At 38.2% G+C, this 20,664-nt stretch overlaps 1 protein-coding gene across 2 annotated transcripts; it reads right to left on the bottom strand.

The window, feature by feature from the left end:
• Window positions 1–2,566: 2,566 nt before the first annotated feature.
• Window positions 2,567–20,595, bottom strand: VCAM1 (vascular cell adhesion molecule 1). 2 transcript variants are annotated; one of them, XM_045478434.1, is made up of 9 exons: window positions 20,360–20,586; window positions 19,555–19,830; window positions 16,999–17,319; window positions 15,470–15,736; window positions 11,836–12,111; window positions 9,664–9,984; window positions 8,518–8,784; window positions 6,747–7,013; window positions 2,567–3,498 (listed from the first exon to the last, which is right to left on the bottom strand). In XM_045478434.1, exons 1-9 carry the CDS (start codon window positions 20,448–20,450, stop codon window positions 3,338–3,340), a joined length of 2,247 nt encoding a protein of 748 aa, XP_045334390.1. In that variant the 5' UTR covers window positions 20,451–20,586; the 3' UTR covers window positions 2,567–3,337. The 2 variants fall into 2 exon arrangements, with proteins under 2 accessions (XP_045334390.1, XP_045334391.1); XM_045478435.1 differs by lacking the exon at window positions 6,747–7,013 and having other exon boundaries at window positions 20,360–20,595.
• Between the last annotated feature and the right edge of the window lie 69 nt (window positions 20,596–20,664).

Genomic DNA, 20,664 nt, shown 5'->3' with positions numbered 1-20,664 from the left:
GAAAAATGAACTTGTTTGTTCAGTTTTCTGCCCGGGAGCATAAAGTGATTTTCATGGCAACGTAGAAAATATCCACACACCTTGACAAAACAATGACAGAAACTTCTATGAAAAACAACTCCTTGAATCTGCTGCTTTTTAAGTGGGTTTCACGTGACTATTTCTAAATATCTAAATAGTAAATATGACCTGAGCAGGAGCATTAAAGTTCGTTTTTGCCATGCGTTCGAAATTCTGTATTTACTACCGCTTCTTTTGGGTTTTCAGCATGGTTGTATTCAATGTCCTGGTACTTAAATAAATTTTAGTTGCATGCAAGTTGGACTAAAGAAAGATAGTAATAGCATTCTCAAGTGCAAACTGTGATTTTAAACATCCTTTTCACAGACTGAAACGTTCATTTGAGAAGGTGAGTTGAATTTCTTCACGACACAATTCACAGTAGGACTGATTCACCTTCCAGCCTTTGCCCCACAAGTTGGTGTCATCTGCTCATTCTTTTCAGGATTGCACCACTGCTGTTTCTTGTTTTAAAGTTTATTTATTTATTTTGGAGGGGAGGGGCAGAGAGAGGGAGAGAGAGAATCTCAAGCAGGTTCCACACTGCTAGAGTGGAGCCCAATGTGGGGCTCAAATCCATGCACCGTGAGATTGTGACCTGAGCCAAAATCAAATCAGAGGCCCAATAGACTGAGCCACCCAGGTGCCTCTGAACTATTGCTTTTCAATCACTGAATCAACCTTTTCTTTTCTTTACAATACCCCCAAGAGTCCCTGCCAGTGACAAGAGAATGGAACACTGAGTTCCAGTCAATTCATTGTACTTTTCTCAAGTAAGACTTAAAGATTAGTCTGTTGAGAGAAATTATTTTTCAATAGCAGCAAAGCTTGAAAAGCCACCGCATACATTTTTTTTTTTTCAGGAGTGAAATTTTCATTATCATTATGGCTAAAATAAAAGGTATTTCAAAAGACATTACAAATGTCCCTTTCCTCTTTGCAGGGAAGAGTGGCTATTATAAAATCTTTGCAGAAACTACTTCCTAATGTTGGGATTAATTTAAACGTTTGTTTTTGGTCTCTAGTTCTGTTAAAGTTGAGCAAGTAAAAGATAAAAAGAAGATCCCTAGGTCTTTGTTTAGCTTAATACAAAAAGAGTCTCTAAAAGAAGTGACAAAAAATTACCCAAGGCACACGTAAATTTTCAAAGAACCATTGTGCTTGAGAGCTGGTAGGGACCTCAAAGTAGTCCCTACCTTTATTTGTAAATGATCTTCAGTTCTACTTCATAAATTCCCTATGTCATTCACCTAGAGCAGGAAAGATGATGGTATGGTTATCAGAGGTGAACTGTCCTGATTTTTTTTTCAACCTGTTAATTAGTCTTGGTTTGACTATCACGGTATCAGTGTAAGAGATGGCAACCTTGCCAGTCTCGGAAATTCAAAGAATGTTCTGGTTGCTGAGAACCAATACTACCAAAAGTCAGATTTGAACCTATCTCTAAGACAGATTATGAAATATTATGAGGGAAATGAAAGTTTGCCAATATCCTGAAAGTGCTTATGTACCTCCCCAAATCAACCATTTGCTTCCTTCTCACCAGAATATTAGGCAAATGAATGAGTTAGTTCAAATTCAGATTTATAGACAATAGGAAGGATATCTACTTGAGAGGAAAAGCCCTGGCAATTGCCTTCGACGCTTCACTGTCAGCCAGTCAGCCAGAAAAAAGTTGGAAGTAGTGTCTAATACAAACCACACCCACTTCAGAGACCAGGAGTCAGATGAAAAATTCCCTTCTTCCCAAAGATCTGGCACCTACTCTCAAGGTGTAAGACCTGTCTTCCTTACCTATCTTTGATCTCATTTCTGCCACTTGCCTTTAAAAATGCTCACAAACAAGATCAGGAAGAGGAGGTGGGATCTCTCTGGTCTCTAGGGGAAAAAGAATCATGGTTTTTTCCCCAGGTCATTATTGAATTTCTGGAGTAGATAATCCAACTCTTCCTAAAGAGATTTTATAAGTGGCCTGGACTACTGACAAGGGCTGGGGTTCAGTGAAGTCTCAGGTCATAGTTAGGCATCCTTCTGGAAAATAAACAAGGTTTACAGACAGCTCTTTATTAGAAGGCCCATGAAGACAACTGACTTGACTTCTCTGCATGAGTGACCAGATGGGCTCTGGTGGGAATAGTAATGCTCCATCTCTTGGTCGTAGTGGTACGTACATACGTGTTTGCTTGTCACCCTTTGACATGTGCACATTCATCTGCATTCACTCTTTTTGTGTATTCCATTTGTTTTTAATTGCAAAAAAATTTCATTTCAGATCCCAAGGACACAAAATGAGACATTTAAATTCAACAGGATAGCATGTCTTAAAATACTTAAATTTTTATCAAGTTCCCATAATGATTCTGATAGAAGTAGTCTGAGGATTGTACTTCAAGTGCAATCTTTTATTATCTCTATGGGTTTGAACTCTATACTTTTGGAACTTGGCATTTTAAACACCATGATTAAATGTGACAGTTTACAGTAAATAAACACGCAATTCTTCCAATTCCAGATATTATCACTTTACTGTACAAAAAAAAATTCTAAACATTTACAAAAGAAAATCAAAAGACGTTGCATTTTTAGACCACATCAGAAAAGTTACACAAGAGTCTGATAAACAAACATCCTAAAACATTTCCGTACCATGCAAGTACCATCCAGAGAAATCCAGTCAACCATTATACCATAGGTTGAAGTGTTTAGTACCTGAAAGTGAACCCAGTGCCCTCCTGGTTTATCATTTGCCTATAAAAAGATAAAAGCTTGGCATCTTTACAAAACATGAAATTATTATCAATCAACTTTATGGAAATAAAATTTTTTTAAGGAAAAGAAAATATTAAAAAGGTGACATAGGTCAGCTGCCAGTCAATATTAATGTTAAATTTTCTTAAGATGCATTCAGTTATAACAATCAGCCCAGGCAACACTATTAAATTACTTTGAAGATCTGACTACAGAGGGCTGCTATTCCAAGCCATCTTGCTATGGCATAATTTTATTTTACATATGTACACATCATGTTATTGTATATACACATCAAGGAACTACTCCAGTCAACACATCTCAATGGTAGTGCCTATTTTTTAGGCAGAAAGTCTTCCTCTGGCCTCTTGTTCACAGCATGGGGCACAGGAAGCCATTTCTTTCCAAGAAGTCACTACATTCAGGGAAGTCTGGACTCTGAGCTTGTTGTTTTTCTCATGGAATGATGAGCAGTATTAAGAATGTGGACTGATAAATAGTGGCTCTGGTTGAACATTTCAAACATTAGCTACACCTTTGATTTCTGTGCTTCTACAAGACTGTATGACCCTTTCATGTTGGCTCTTCTAGCAAAGTAAATGATCATTCCAATGGCTGGTATTATTAAGGAAGATGAACAATACAGCACGAGAAGTTCAGGAGAAAAATAGTCCTGGTAATTTCCTCTTCCTGGAAAATAACAAAATGGATGCAATTAATGTCTAGTTCAAAAAGATTTTTTGATAGTTATATATTTTATTCTAACAGTACAACTAGTTCTCTTAATAGGAATGAATCAAAGCAGTGATAAGGGCTAACAGGAACCAAATACACACTTCTTTCAATTATCCAAATACTCAGTTGGCTGTTGCTATGGCCATGATGGGTCTAAGACGACAGTTGTTGCGTCCATATAGAATCAGGTTCAATTGTAGAATGGAAACAAGAGCATGACATTCTAGGACTCTTTTCCAAAAGCAAGAATTGGAGAGGAGTGTTTGCTTTGGAAAATACAAAATTCTATTGAAGAACTAGGACTCTGATGACCATGAACTGAAATAATTAACCAGTTCTCCAAGAAAATCTTTGTAACATCTAAAGTGTAATCATTATAGTCAAACAGCATATGTGATAGTAAAAAAAAAAAAAAAAAATTCTTGCTGACGGCTTTTCCAGAGATATATAAAAAACTTCATGTTTTGTATCTCTGAAGTAGGACATCTTAATATATGTTATTCATCTTCAGCATTTATATCTCTTGATAAACTTAAGTTTTTTGAATAGTATATTTTAGTTTGAATATTACTTACTCAGAGCATTCTCTGACCCACATCTTCCCCAGCTTAAATTAGGAACCCTGATATACTTTTACAACTCATTGCAATTTCCTTCTCATAGTTCTTATCACTGCTTGTAATTATACATTTATTTGTATGATTATCTATTAACTTTGGTCTATAGGTTACATAAGACCACCTATCAATTTCTTTTTGGTCCACCACTGAATAGGTAGTAAATGACTCATTGCTTGGAGTAGTTGATACCCCATAAATATTTTTTGAATAGTAATGAATTTCTTTCTACATGCTGTCACTTTGTCATTGCGTTGTAACTGGGTACAGAAGGTAATAGTTTACAAAAGCAAAAATTACTACTTTCTAGTCTACTAAAAATCATGTGATCACTGCAATACTATTTAACACTTAACCTTATAAGAACATCTGAGAAAGATAGAGTGGCATTTACTAGAGACTCATCTCTATCTATACTAATGTTTGCCTGGAATCATATGACCTCACAAGTATTAAATTTCTGAAAGTAGCATGTATGTTTCCTGTCTTTGAAGAAATCTGACTTTGGCAATTACTCCATTCCTTCTAAAAGTTTCTAATCACTGGAGGTCAACTAAGTAGAACAGGATCATGATAATCAGATGAGGGGAAGTTGATCTTTTCAAATTATTGATTATAAAAGCACTTAGCCCTAAATATAATGATAACTGCCTCATTTTTCTACTTTTCCCTATTAGAGTAGAACTAGTCAAAGTATAATATTTTAATGGGATGTCCATTATCATAACTATGGTTAGGCATCAATATTGACAATATGATGGACAATGGTATTTATACTCCTATTGTTTTCTTTTCAACTTAATAAGTATTATCTTTTGCTTTTAGTTTTTCCTTGAGGCATCTACAGTCAAACACAAATTTGCTGTTGAGTCGGTTACCAGGGCAACCTTCAAACACTATTTTCATTAGCTGTATAAACACTGAAAATCCTAAAGACTCCCAACCATTCCTATATCACTGGAATACATTCAAGCCAAAACAAAACAAAACAAAATTAATTTTAAAACGCAGCTACACAGAAAGGTAAGCTAATTCAAATACCAAGGAAAAATGTCAAATTTTTGTTTTCATTCATTTGCAGTTACTTTAAACCACAGTTTGGGGGCCTGAATTTCTTAGCTGAGTGCCTAAAGTGCTTGGATAGTTCATGTAAGTAATGAGTGAAAAATGGCAAATATGTAAGTCACTAATTTAATAAAGCAATTAGAAAAGACAAGGTGTGAGAGAGAGTTAAAAAGTAGAGAAAGGGCTTTGATATGTCTTTAAAAGAGAATCATTAACTACAAACAGAATCACAAAAATGTTAGGAGTCTAAGTTTCCAGGGCTAGGCTTAATTAAAAGTGGACTAGAGGCATCAAAGATTAAAAGAAATAGGAATGAGTGGACTTCATCCTACTCATAACTGAGATCTCAATCCATCCAGAATCATCCCCAACCTCATTAGAAGCACTGATTACATACACCCCCGTGTCATTTTGAGTGACATGACACAAGGCAAATGTTCCATTCTTTGAGCACATGGTAATTTCTTTGGCCAGATCAACTCTTTTCAGGATAATCACTGCAGGTGGATGACTATAAGTTTTACAGGTAATCATGGTATTTTCCCATTCTTTAACACTTCTAGATAGATGTATTGTTATGGTACTGTGACAACAGAAAACATATGGTAAGCCTTGAAATGTCGAGAAATTTGGCCAGATGAGCAACAATTTTACCCATTTTCTGACCTAAGTTCAAATTTTCTTCACACTGACCCGTGGTTGCAAACTCTGATAGCCAAGTGCCACAGGCTCCAAGACTTGCATTTGTTTGCTCCAAGTCTGGCTCCCAACACACAGTGAGAACTCATTAGCACACAAGGCATGGAGACTAATTAGTACAGGCTAACATATTCTGCTTTCACCAATAAGATCAGCAGATCCTACCAGGCATTCACAAGAGGGGGTAGGAAATGAAAGGGCCCCCGAAGTTTCTCTGCTGAGGCTGTTGCTCTGCACCCCCACCCACTATCAGAATAGGGTAGGATGGACAAGGGCTTGGATCTTTAAGAAGGCAATTCTATAGTCTAGAGATTCTCTTATGTTGTTCAGCATCAAGATTGGCACTCTTAATTGTTATCTTGAAGGGAGTCAATCCAGAAAATACACAGTTACTCCATGTCCAGAGAATAGCGTTCTCTTGTGATAGGAGTGACAAGAATCTGGATAGAAACTTTCGTCTTCCATGTGCCAATCCTACTTCTTTAGTTTCCTTATAACCTCCAGGGAAAGGTTTTAGAAGTATATTTAAACGCTTAGGAAACACAAGACTTCAGAGACCAATGATAAATTGTCAACTCTGAGAAAAGCAAATGGGAATTCTGTACTCACTAATGACTAATGTCAACTTCCTGGCTAAACTCCATAGGATAGGGCAGCTGTGCACGATTATTTTAGGAAACACTGAGCAATAACCACAATCAACATGGAATTCAGGTCCATTTTGCCAACTCATTCACCTAATCCTAGAAAATCTTTACAATCCATCTAACCTCTGATTACTGTAAAAAATAATCAAAAAATAAAAACAAAACTCTAACTAACCTTTAACATCAAGGGTTAAACTTCTTAATTGCAAGCCAACCTCATTTTTAGATTCACATTCGTACACTCCAGCATCCTCTAACTGGACCTTGTGGATGGTATATGCACCATCTCTGGACTGTAGCACTGTATCTCCCGTCTCTGCTTTTTTCTTCAGGATTATCCAAGTTTTGGGAACATTTCCACATGTACAGGAGATAATAACAGTGTCTCCTTCCTTGACACTCTCAGAAGGAAAAGCTGTAAGTTGTATGTCTTTCGGAGCAACTGTAAAGAAAATTTAAAATGCACCTCTGACTGGGTGAAATATAAACCAATTCCATATTAATTTAATGACAGCAACAATTAGCTGTCAAGGAACTATTTGTGCTTACTGTTTGCATTAAGTATTTACAGAGGCAAGCAAAGAAGTCAAGCATTGACTGTTTTTTTTGTAAATGACCGTGTCTTTAATTTATTTATTTTGGATGTTTGTTTATTTTTGAGACAGAGAGGCAGAGTGCAAGCAGGGGAGGGGCAGAGAGAGAGGGAGACACAGAAACCAAAGCAGGCTCCAGGCCCTGAGCTGTCAGCACAGAGCCTGACGCAGGGCTTGAACCCACGACCCTCGAGATCATGACCTCAGCCAAAGTCAGACCTTTAACCTACTAAGCCACCCAGGTGCCCACATAAATGGCCATGTTTTTAACGAGAGAATACATGTCTATACTTCTCTCATGTCCCTAAATCTAATTCTTTACCCAGACTAGTCAAAAAATGATGTTTGATAAACAGCAATAGAATTCAAACGTGAAAAAAAATTTTTTTTGTCACAATGTTGTGCAGTTTTTCCTTGAAGTATAAAAGTCTTTACAGGCTTCTGAGTTTGGGTTGGATTTTCCTGGATCAAGTTGTACAGAGATGGCTTTCTTACTATTCTAACAACCACGACTATTATTCACTAAGTGCCAGGCACTGGGCTAAGTATTTAAAGTACAACATCGCTATTAATACACAGCCCATGGAAGAAGGTATCATATCACCATTTTATAAGTGAGATTTCCATCTATTTTTGTGACTTGATTTGAGATTCTTTCCCTGACAAGAGCTATAGTACCATGACATCTATCCTAAAGACTTTCTTTAAAGTTGTGCATTGCCCTTCCTTCCAAGGTCATTTCTTTAAAATACAAATGATCACCAAGGTGAGGTAACAAGAAAGTCACTAATGCCTTAGTGAAAATAATACCAAGGAATAAGACAGGAAATGACAGCTCCAGGAAGGAGAAAAAAAAAAAAAAGGAACTTGTATGCCCAAAGTTGATGAACCAGAGGGCATGGTCACTGCTACTCAACCTCAAAATTTACAAAAGGCTTACGTGCCTTCTTGGGCTTCTAAGCAAATACTAGTATGTGCCTTGTGAGATTACCACTCAGAGTCCAATTCAGTACATATGGTGGCTTTAACCTTAGCTAATTTCCGAATACATACATACCTCTTCCTACCCTTATTTCACACCATAACCGGTGCCGGCATTAGAAACTCCTGGCACCGTTCCCACAGCCAGCATTCCGCTGGAGGTTAAAAGAATTTTAGGATAACTGACGTGGAATTGTTTATGAGGAAGTTCCATTCCAGGAAATTTCCAAGCATAGAAAACACCATGGGCTCTTCAAAACCCTCAATATATGTTTTTAGTAAAAGTGTTGGTTTCAGAGAGGGCTTTGTTGAAAACCGGTGACAACCAAAATAATACTAGTGAAAATAACTCATTAATCACGTTTTACTTACCTTGGATAATTAATTCGACTTCTTTTCTGTCTATTCCAGCCTGGTTAATCCCTTCACACACATAAACACCAGAGTCTTCCATTTTTGTAGAAGTTAAGGTGAGAGTTGAATTTTCAGAAAGAGGCTGTAGATGCCCATTGTTTAGCTGCCTGCTCCAGAGGATTTTTGGAGCTGGAAGGCCATTGCTGGAGCATGTCATATTCACAGAACTACCTTCCTCCAGGATGGAGGAGGGGCTGACCAAGATGGTTGTATCCCTGGGGGCAGCTGAAAAGGCAGGAACACTTGTCAGCTTGACCCTTTATACCCTGAGCTCCAAAAAAGTTTTAATAATGTGGCAAAACTGAGCTATGGTTCAATGGATTGGAACAGTTTATTAACGTTGATACCCTTACCAAAGGAGGATTTCTGTCCCCATTTACTTAAGCAAGTATAGAATAATAGAGAGTAGAATATGAACCCAGCATGGGTATTTTCTAATAGAAATAAGTTCTGTAGAAAGTCCCTGACTACCTAAGAATGGATGATCACTGATAGTGTGTATCAACATTTATGGTACGTTAAACATGACCAGAAATTATTTGACTCTCCTGCGAGAAGGTGGGGTTTATTTTTCCACCCCTTGAACCTGGCTGGCCTTGTGACTCACTCTGACCAATGTAACATGGAAGAAGTAACACCATAGGACTTCTAGGCTTGAGTCTCAAAGGCCTCCTTTCATTATCACTCTTTCAAAATGCGGCACTGTGGTGACTAAGCCTGTGCTCCTTTCCTTCAGGATGAAACAGCACATGGAGAAAGGGAGGCCCAGAACCCCCAGAGAGGCCCCAGATATATGAGTGAGTCCATCTGGGACCAGCCATGCCCTGCTGACCTGCCAATGACTGAAAATGCATGAGTGAGTTCATCTGGTACCACAGTGAGCAGATGAAACTTTCTCAAATTGCCAGCTCATAGAATCATAAGATAAAAAATGATTGCTGTCTTAAGTGTTGGGAGTGGTTTGTTATAATTATTTTAAGATTTCTTTTCCAGTTATTTTTTTTTCCCACAGAGGTTTTAACTATTAACCTCATGTTAACTATTGCCCGGCAAACATGATAAGAAACCCATATTCAGGTGCGGATACATCACACATGTACTTACCATTAACATAAAGTGTCTGTGTACTCTGCCTTTGTTTGGGTTCAAATTCCATTTCATCAATATGTAACTTAGCCAGACAAACAAGAACGGTTCCAGTATCTTCAGTGGTGGGGATGAAGGTCATGTCCAAACTCTCAGTCTCTAGATACTTCTTGTCTATGTTCTCCAGAAAATTTTTATTCCCTATAATACTCTCCCCCTTAAGTAATTCAATCTCCAGCCGGTCAGAAGGATACACATTAGGAACCCGGCAGCTTACAGTCACCGGGTTTCCATTCACTGGCAGACCACTCATCTCAATCTCTGGATCTCTAGGGAATGCTGCAAATATCATAGAAAATGGATGTTTATATGTGACATTCAAAGGAAAATGTAACTATTAAATGCAAGGGTCTCAAAATGACATTTTTAACTCACGTGGGATAGAATGATCACCAATGTATAAATAATGCCATCAAGTATAAACATTTGTGATATTAAATATAAACAAAAATACTTAGCACTTGAATTGATCAAGAAATAAATATACTTCCTATTTTTCTCTTCTTAGTGATGCAGTCTTTCTGACAGCCCTGGACTGATCTTTTTCAAGGAACATGAGTTTCCACCATCTTATTTCTAGCTATGTATTTTAAATGTTTATTTCCCATGCTGTATTGAATGTTAACTATGGGTTAATCCCTTAATATTTATTATCTCAGTCTTCAAAACAGCCTGATAAAATAGGTATTAGTGACCATGTTTTACAGGTGGGAAAAATTACAGAGAACTTATTTTACAGCTAGGAAAACTTACAAACCTGCTAGAAGCTCAGAGACCATCATTAGGCATCATATCTATGTTAAGTCACTGAGTTGAGATCAGAACCCATGTCTCTCTGAGCTTGAAACCCAGAGAGTTGTGAAGCCTCTGGGTACCAAATAAGACCCACAGTGCAGTTCTCAATTTAGACATTTTCATTTCCAATGGCCAAGTGTAGATACCAAATTTTAAGTATTTCTCAGGTAATACTTGAAGTTAACAAAAAACTATGAGCTTGACATTCTGAATAATATGTATAATGCATCTTAGGTCAACCAATAAAAATAAGACTAAAATAGTTATCAAGAGCAAGAGCAATGCTAAAAAGTTTTTTTCTTACGCAAAATGCTGTTAAAGTGATACATTCTCACCTATTTCCATATTGCAGTAAGACTGTACTGCTGGTTCTCATTTCTGCTGGGAATGTGCCTACATCAGCAGATCTTGGACTCAGGTAATATGATAACACAACAAAATTCACCCTTATTTTGAGACATTCAAATCCCTTTACAGACATACTCTAACTCATGCTGAACAAAATCCTGATAGGTAACACAAGTTTGGGCAGGTTTTCTGGTAGAGAATGTTCTATTTTTCTCTTGAATTCTGCTGAATAACACAAGCCAGAATAACTCTCTCAATGTAATCAATTTTCAGAGCACTGTGAATATTTTGTCCCTCATTCATTATACAGTGAAGAATTCTAGCAATGTCAAATTCATAGAGGTTCGAGGTTGTAAAGGCTCTTCATTAAGGTGACAGGAACAGCAAGAAAGAGTATGGTGGGTGTACGTAGTGTAAATCAGTATTAAGATCTCGTGCTAAGTCCTGGCTCTGCTTTTCATCTGAGCTGCTGCCACGGGCCATTCCCTATGGCCAATATTACTACCTATTTTCATTTTTTGGCTTTGTCTTGCTCCCCACTGCCTCATTTTTTCCCATCCTGACAATCAACTTTCCAAATGTGCCTTCAAAACAGTAGGCTTGGGCCTCACTCTCTGTTCAAAGAGCTGGGCAGTCATCTGAATGGGCCTTGACTCCTCTCCTTGCTCACTGTCACCTCTGGAATACCCGCTATACACAGAGGCGATGGGAAGCAGTGAACATGGAGTGTGTTCAAGTGCATGACGACAAGAGTATTGACAAAACACAAAGTAAGGACTGTGGATGCTGTGTACATACGTAATATATACTTAAGATTTAGGCAATTAGGTTGCATCAAAAATTCCGGTCCAGAGATTTAGGAACAATTCACAATGCTAAGTTCCCTTTCTAAATACATGGATCGCATTGTATATCATACTTGCATTCTGTTTCTTTCAATAGAATTGAGGGGAAAAAAAACAGCGAACAAATCCGAAAACCACTTACAGTAGAGGTCCACTTTAATTCCCTTTTCCACTTTCTTACGGCCACAGGTTACGGTGCACAGATAAGAATGTTCATTCTCAAAACCCACAGGGCTCAGGGTCAGCATGGACTTGCTCCCTTCAGTCTTCACCTTCCCACTCAGAGGGCTGTCTACCTGGGTTCTCCAAGTGAAAGATGGGGACTCACAGCCTGTGACACCACATGTCAACACAACTGAGTCACCAATCTGAGCAACAATCTGGGGTCCGGGGGAAATCTCAACAGTGAATGGTTTCTCTGGAGGAAAAAGAACAAGACAAAAAGAAGGTAAGGTTCTTTTCTTCCTTCACCACATTCCAATATATGGTCTTTTTTTCTCATCTCTTTACAGCTAACACCTGTGCAAGAAAATAGCACTCCTTTCTACCTTGGGACAATCCTGAAAGGCATTTTTAAAGAATGAACCCACAAGAGTTCATTGAGTCATTCATTTAACAGAATGAATGTGGATTAACACTTGTTAGGACAGAAGCTGACGTCTTTTCACGACACTAAGTCAGTCTCTGCTCAATTGTAGTTTATCAAATCCCTGCAGTAGTGGACAACGGCTCAAATAATTTAAGAGGTTCTAGTGTATAAGCATTGTGTAAGCCACTCTGCATATATTATCTCATTTAATCCTCACAACTTCATGAAATGCTACCATTAATTCTTCTCTTTCACTTCCTGTTGCTTCTTCTCTTTCTTTTCCTCTTCTTCTTCCTCTTCCTTCTCCCATCCTCTTCCTCCTCCTCTTTCTCCTTAAGGAAACCTAAGCTCAGAAATGCTAGATAACTTTATCTAGTTGGCAAAACCAGGACTTGAAGCCAGGTGGGTCTGATTTGAGACCCTAGCTTTTCAGTTGCTTCAACAACTGAATCAAATCATCCTCAAGAGGAGATAAAACAAGATCTAAGAGAGGTTGTGAAAGCAGTTACAAAAATATGTCTTCTGATTAGATGCCATAGCCATAATGGACCTGTGCTTAGAGTTTCTGTGCCAACAATATAGTTATACCATTGAAAGCACACAGAATCACATTGAGAGCAAAGCCAAAATCTAAACATGAAAATGACACACAAACCACCTCTAGAATTTGATGAAATACAAAACTACTTTGAATTAATTCAGGGGTTGAAAACTGAGATCGGAGGGCAGAGTCCTAAGTCTCAAATATCCACAAAAGCTCTTTGGCTGCCAGTCCTATCCCTGCTGGACACACAGTCTGCGTTGGGATCCTTCCTGTCTGGGGAGAAAGGGAATTTCAAATCTCCACTCCCTGTTCCCTGAAGAAACTGGGAGTGTTTGGACAATCCCGAGAGTGACAGTTGAGACTCCACAGAAAATCACTAAAATTGTTCCTGTAAGTAGCAGACTGGAGAGGGAGGAAAGAATTCTCAACATAGAAGTCATCCAAATACACCACATTTTGCAAGGTTCTCATCTGTGCCAAGAGAAGTTATTCTTCTGTTTGGTTTGTCTCACTGTGACATTGTAGTATCTTCCAAAGAAGGCTTTCCTCAAATTACCTCAATACACTGATATGCTATTAGATTTTGAAAAAGATCACCGAGAACAATAAGCAGAGTTTCTGAATTCCTCATATGCTAGTGTGAGAAAAGGGAACTTGAAAATAGACCCACTTCCTGCCTGTGAAGTGTTCTCAGACCATTTTTTTTCCAGTGGCTGCGTATATTACCAGGCGAACACTTTTCCCCTGAGGAGTAGTTCTTAGGTCACTGAAAGGTCTTTTCAAAGTTCCATTCTCTCTTCAGTACTTAAGGTGGTTAGTATCCTGTGTTGCAAAATTCAAAACAACCCTCCCTAACCCCACAGGGCATTTTCTTTTCACACTGAAATGGGATCTAATATATTACGGGTAGAATTTTTCCAGGATGGGTGATTAGTTGCATATGATTTTATTAGTGTAATACTTTCTTGGTCTCTTGAGAATGGTAACCTAACACCCAACTGAGTTAATCTATTGATGGTGAGTTCCAATTTTATTTTTTTAATCATCACGTTTAGATCATATTTTCATATTTAAAAATTTTGCATTGCTCATGTTTATAGTTTATGCAACTGGCATATACTGGGCACCTATTTTGTGGCAGACACCCAAATATTAAAATACACACACACATGCACACGATTCTTGACTTAAAGTTTAATGGAAAGCCACATTTAAATAAATACATTATTTTGGCTCTTACTAAAGTATGTTTAAATTATCGTTTACATGCCTGCCTTTCCTCCCTACATTGTAAGCTCTTCAAGGGCAGCCGCCATAACTTTTTCATGTCTGCCCCCACAGCACCAAGCGCAATTCTTGGATTCTTGGACAAGGGCTCTTAATTAATGTATGCTGACCTAACAGAGGTACATAAACTTCGATAAGAAGTGTTGAATGTAGAAAAAGGGAGGAATAGCCAGATTTGCCTAACACAATCTGGAATTGGAAGGCTGACATGAACTTTGTCTTGAAGAATGGCTACGACTTTGCCAGGTGAAGGAATGGTGCTCCAGGCAGAAGGAACAACATGGACACCACCGAAGCTTTAAAGGTCGTTTCTGACCAGATTATAAAGAGTTTTATTTTAAATGTGAATTTTAATTTACATGCAATTAGGGCTTGGATGAAGTCATATATAATGAGCACTTTTTTTGTTTGAGGTATATACTCTGGTAGCATTGCACAGGATTGATTGTCTTGAGGTCAGAGTGATAGTAGGATAACCATTTGAAGACAATTTAGCTATTTAGTTGAAAAGTCATGGAGTTTAAGATTAAAATGGGCTTGTATTAAAATCACAGTCAATGCCACTAGCGAGTGATCTGACCTAGGCAAATTATGAACTATGCTTAACCCCAGTTTTTATTCACCTCATAAGGTAGTGGTAAAGGCTATGAAGACAACATAGATAAAGTGGAAAGTAGAATTCCCAGCAAATATCAGGTGTATGATCTGTAGGAGCCTCTATTAATTTCTATGAGACAATATGCTCTCATCTATAAAATGAGTATAAAATATCTACTGTTTAGTTGATTTTTGAAGATTATAGCTAACATATGTAAAGCGCCTAGCATACAGCTGGTGTTCAATGAATGCCGTTATTTAAAAACATCTTGCAAGAGTCCAAGTCAGAGGTGATAAATGAAGGCAATGGCAAGAGGGTTGAAAAAAAAAAGAGCTCAAATTCTAAGGATTATTCTGAGGAAGAATGGACAGGATTTGGTGATATGGAATGGCAACATGAATTTAGGAGTAAGCAGAGTATGGTGGCCCAAATACTAAGAGTCCAGAGTGAGTAGAGATGAGGACAGATGTGGTAACCTGAGAATACTAATATTCAAGGGGCAGGAGGAAAAGAGAAAGCCAAAGAAGGAAGCAGGGAAGGAATGGTGAGAGATGGAAAAGAATCAGAAAAGCAGAGCCATGGGAGGAAAGACTTCTGAGAAGTCTGAGCAAGATGAACATACAATTGTGCTAAAGTACATGACATCAGATGGGTCATCAATAAAACCTAAGGAAGCGATTTTGGCATTGAAGCTGTTTCACTACTGCACAAACCCCAATCAAGGCACATTTACCATTCATTTTTCACAGATTACTTACCTTGAACAATTAATTCCACCTCTTTTCCATTTTTCCCAACTTGATTGACTCCTTCACACACATAAATTCCAGAATCTTCTGTCCTCATAGCAATTAAAGTGAGAGTTGAGTTCCCAGAAAGGAGCTGTAGATTCCCATTATCTAATTTTTTGCTCCAGAAAATCTGTGGAGCTGGTAGACCTTCACTGGAGCATGTCATTGTCACAGAACCACCTTCCTGCAGCCTTGTGGAGGGATTCACAGAGATAACTGTGTTCTTGGGTGAGACTGAAAAGGCAGGGCACAACATTAGTAACTGCTAGGCATCATCTTGATCCCACAAGGATAACGTATTTCTCTGCAAGTCTGTATTTACATGCTTTCACAAATTTGACAAACTTAATCTGCCAAATTAGTGTAAAATTAGTACTGTGTGGTCACAAAAGTCAGTCGATCTAATTTCTGACTAATCTGATTGAGGTACTTTTTTTGGTGTTTGGTGTTTTCAGAGGGCCCTAGATACTCAGAAATTGAGAAAGACCCTTAGAATAATGTGGTTCAATCTCCCAGATAAGGTAGCAGTCCTATTTTAGAATACTTGACAAGTGCTCATATAAGTTGGTGTCAACACTTCTGCTTGAGGGAATCACTGCCTTAAAAAGCAGTCCTTTTGATTTGGGAACAGCTCTAGTTACTAGAACAATTGAGCCGAAACCTTCCTCTTTGTAAGTAAATTTCATGCAGTGGCCATAGTTCAGTCCTTCACTGTTACAGAATAAATCAAATCCCTTTTCCACTGTCTTTCAAATACTTAATGATAGCTCTCTTTTCCCAGTTTTGTATTCTCTAGGAAAAATATCCCCTGTCTTGACTACTCTTTTCAAAATATTGATAAATGCCTTCCCATCTCATTCTCTTTCAGCTAAACATGCTATAGTTGGCAGTACTCCTTTTAAATGTAGTGTGCAAAGAAAAACACAGCATTTGGGTCTAGAACGGAGTACAGTGAGTCCACTCCTACACAATTCTGGGACTACAAGCTTGCCTCAAATCCCCCACAGTTTCAGCGAATGTGGAGGTAATCATCTCCACTCTCCTGCCCAATGCATATATGTGTGTGTGAGCACATGCATATGTGTGTATACACACACACACACACACACACACACACAAACAAGCGCTCACCTTGTAAAATCTCTATAACTTAATATTTCGAGGTATGTTACAAGAACTTATAATTTAAAACATTTTCTCTTCTGAGCCTACTACATACTACCCAGGTGGTATTATTACTCTCCTTTGATAGACTGGGAAATAAATAAATTAAGCAACCCAAGTTCACACAGTTAATGGAGCCAGAAGTCTTCCCAATCCAAATCCAATGCTCTTTTCATTGAATTATCCTGTTGGCAAATACTGTGCTCTCAATGAATAAAAATGGAGTAAAAACCATACACAAATGCCTTCCTGACTTTAGCTGCTAAGTTTAATGCTGTATACATCCAAGACTGAATTCCCATAAAGACGAGACTACATCACCCAGTACTTACTGTAGACTTGCAGTTTTTTCGTAGTCTCCCTTTCTTTGGGCTTAAAGTCAATTTCATCAATGTGTAATTTCGCTTGGCAAACAAGAGCTTTCCCAATATCTTCATTGGTAGGAGTGAAGGTTACCTCCAAACTCTTGGTTTCCAGGGACTTTCTTTCCATAGGTTCTACAAAGTCCTTATTCTGTAAGAGATGGTTGCCTTTCAGCAAATTCATCTCCAGCCTGTCAAATGGATAAACATCAGGGACCAAGCATGTGACTGTGACTGGCTTCCCAACTTCCAGGGGGCCACTCAGATGGATCTCTGGGTCCTTAGGGAAAGCTGCAAAGGTCAAACAAACACACATGAGCAGGCTTTCTGTTCATGTAATATAATGTCTTTGATTCAATGCAATGCAAACCAAGTCTAATGTTTCTGTTAATACAGTCTTAATTCATTGTTTAAATAGCCTTTCATGGTTTGGGGTGGGTTCACGAATCAGAATCAATCACCCTTTAGAGAGTTCTTCAGCTGTGAGCCTGCATGTACTAAGGGTTGCATATTATTAGAGTAAAAGAAGAGAGAAGAAATTGATGTTTATTGAATACTTACATATGCCCATCACTGTGCTAGTCATTAAATATAAAGGATTTTATTTTAACTCTAACACATAGAGACCACATTTCACAGGTATGAAAACATAGCCTTAGCACATTTGCATAACTTGCCTGAGGCCACACAGCTCAGAAATGGCAAGTCTGGGATTTAAACTCAGTACTTTTAGTATTCTGTACTGCTACTGAAGATTTACGTTATACCACATTCCCTTCGAGCAGAGATAAGTCCACTTTATAGATAAGAAAACTGAGGCTCAGAATGTCATGGCAAAGAACAGTTACTGAGCAACACATGCTAAGAAAGGAAAAGAGCAACGTTAAATAATTGGCTTCTGAAAATAATGCCTCTGACCAGAATTCATCCACCAGGAAGGTGCAATATTTAAATTCTGGAAGGCAGATTTGCCTCTTGAAATGCTTAACTCAATGTCCTAACCAGCACACCACTTGAACCTTTCAGTGCCAAGGGAACGTGCTATTTCAGTCAGCTGTTGCTTCCTTTGCAAGGGCTACCTTTTCATTACAAACTGTCATGATGGTAACACATCGGCTGGATTCAGGACTCTGTGTAATAAGGACACAAAGGTCCCAGCTCTGGAGAATATTACAATCAAATGTGGAATGGAGACATGATTGTTCAACATAATGAGAGCCAGATATTTTTGAAGGAAAAAAACCTCCACAAAGATAATTAAAGCCAGAAGTGTCTTTATTTCTCTTTTTTAAATCTTCAACTATTTGATACTTGAGAGCAAAGGCAAAGGAATCGGAAATGCTTTGCTGGGTGAAAGAACCAGTATTTTTAATTTTTCCACCAATAATTTCTATCCCTCCTGTTCTGTAAGAAATGTGCCCATAACCCACATGGTTTGCTGTCAGGTAATACAAGAACTTGTTACTTTCCCCTGTATTTACATAAGGGGGCCTTTCAAGGAGCTCAGGAGGCTGCACAAACAATGCATGTACAACCAGCATAATTGAAAGCAGCCGGCCAAGCACAGTTTCTTGGGCCACATTAGCAACACATGGGGCTTACTGAAGAATCAATTACAGATACTGGGCAAAACTGAGCTCCGCCATAGCAGAAGGGAACCAAAATAATTATAAGATAATCAGATGGGATCTTCATGAAGAGACGGCCATAAAGGTTTCCAGGGTTTGGTTTGGTTTTGTTTGTTTTTCTGAAAGAGTAGTCGTCAGCAACCAAAGGCAAGATTTTTATTTCAGGGTGGTTTTTAACTCCTCTTGCTAACTTTATACGCTGGATTGAGAATGGACTGAGATGCAGTTTGGTAGAATGGCAACGTAGGGGTGTTTATTAACATGCATCAGGTAACTCTAATCCATTACACAAATTATCCTGAGGTTGAGTGGTTGAGCATTAAGGCTTAATGGCACCAAAAACAAAAACAAAAACAACCCTCCTAAATTTATCTATACCAAAGTCAAATGAGTGAAATGTTTGCGGATACTTTTCTTATGTCAAAGGGAAAACTTGTACTGAAGCCTATTACTAAATTATAGACCTCCTACTTAAGCTGATTTTAAGCACAAAATTGTGTAAGAATAAATAAGTGGAAAATCCCTGAAGAATGGAATTCATAAACCATTTGGATGTATGACCAAGTAAACATGTGAGGATATAATCAAATAGAAATTGCTGAAAAATACAATTAAAAAACTTCAGAGAGCTTCATTTTATGGCTAAGAAAAGAAAAACCCAGAGGTTGTGTCTTACCCACGGTCACTATATTTGTGGCAGTTAGAATAAAGACCAAGGTGTGGGTTCCTTTTCTAGAGCTAGATTCAGCTGCCTCTAACTTTCTTGGTGCAGTATGTCCTCTAGTCAAGAATCTGTACATGAACATCCTTTGATTTTTTTTCTTTTAAAACTATCCTTTAAAGAAACTTAACTTAAAGCAAAATTAAGAGAAAATCAAAGATTCTGTGTAGTACTCACAGTAAATCTCCACCTGAATCCCTTTTTCCCGTTTCTCAGATCCGCAAATCGCTGTGCACAGGTAAGAGTATTCATTCCTGAAACCGACGGGATCCATGGTCAGCGTGGAATTGGACCCCTCATTTCTCACCTGCCCATTCAGTGGACTATCTAAATGGGTTCTCCAAGAGAAAGATGGGGGCTCACAGCCTGTTGTCCTGCAAGTCAGTGAAACGACATCACCAATCTGAGCAACAATTTTGTTTTCAGGGAAGGTCTCTATTTTAAAAGCTTGAGCTGTGAAGGCAAAAAAGAGAAAAGCAAACTTTGTTTAGTATTCTACTCCCTCTTCTCTGTGCTAGTATCATGTCCAAAATACAGTCTGGCTGATCTGTTTCCTAAATTTTAAACTAACTGCAAGAAGCCAAAAATAATTGGAGTCACTGCCAAAGGTGTTAGAATCTTGGAGAAGTGTCAGTTCCAACCTTGATGCCCATTTATCAAAATTATTTTGTTATTTGGTAAGCTTAAGATCATTATCAAGTACAGGAAACTGAAGAGATAGACCTTACTAGAGATAAATCCAATTATTTACTTGACATTGGAAAAATATATCTGAAAAACATCAATTTGCAGCTCCAACTATGACAATACAATGGTACATAGCAATACTCAATAGCAGCTTACATGTTATGTTAAATTAAGTTTTTCCACTGCCTAAAAATCCTAGTGCCTTTCTTTACTACCATAGCAAAACTGACTGAAGCCAAAATCAGGGCTGAAATGGAATGTGAGCATTTGGAACAGATCAAAGAGAAGAACTTACAAACTGTAAACACCATCCAAAGTATATTTGAAGCTCCAAAGATCACAAACATCTTCCTAGGCATTTTTAGTTGTCGCTGTGATGAGAACATGATGGTCCCAAAGCTCTTCTTTCTGTCCCACCTGAAAATGCCCTGGAAGAGGCTTTAGTTCCTAAAGCCAGTGAGGCTCAGTGAGGAGTGAAATAGAAAGTCTGCTCTTTATAAAGGGTCTTGTTGCAGAGGCACAGAGGCGGAGGGAAATCCCTTCAAGGGGAAACCCGGAGCAGAGCCAGAAAAAAAGTTTCACTGACACCCAGCCAAGTCC

Source organism: Leopardus geoffroyi, chromosome C1 (assembly GCF_018350155.1).
Source record: "Leopardus geoffroyi isolate Oge1 chromosome C1, O.geoffroyi_Oge1_pat1.0, whole genome shotgun sequence".
Classification (NCBI taxonomy): domain Eukaryota; kingdom Metazoa; phylum Chordata; class Mammalia; order Carnivora; family Felidae; genus Leopardus; species Leopardus geoffroyi.
This window is presented reverse-complemented; position numbering and strand designations above follow the sequence as displayed.

What these genes read in the sequence shown, in the direction of transcription:
- VCAM1 (XM_045478434.1), bottom strand. Translation starts at nt 20,450, where the DNA reads ATGTTCTCATCACAGCGACAACTAAAAATGCCTAGGAAGATGTTTGTG. An exon ending in TTGGATGGTGTTTACAGTTT is followed by an intron (nt 19,831 to 20,359) that starts GTAAGTTCTTCT and finishes TTGCCTTCACAG; the next exon opens with CTCAAGCTTTTAAAATAGAG. An exon ending in GATTCAGGTGGAGATTTACT is followed by an intron (nt 17,320 to 19,554) that starts GTGAGTACTACA and finishes TGACCTTTGCAG; the next exon opens with CTTTCCCTAAGGACCCAGAG.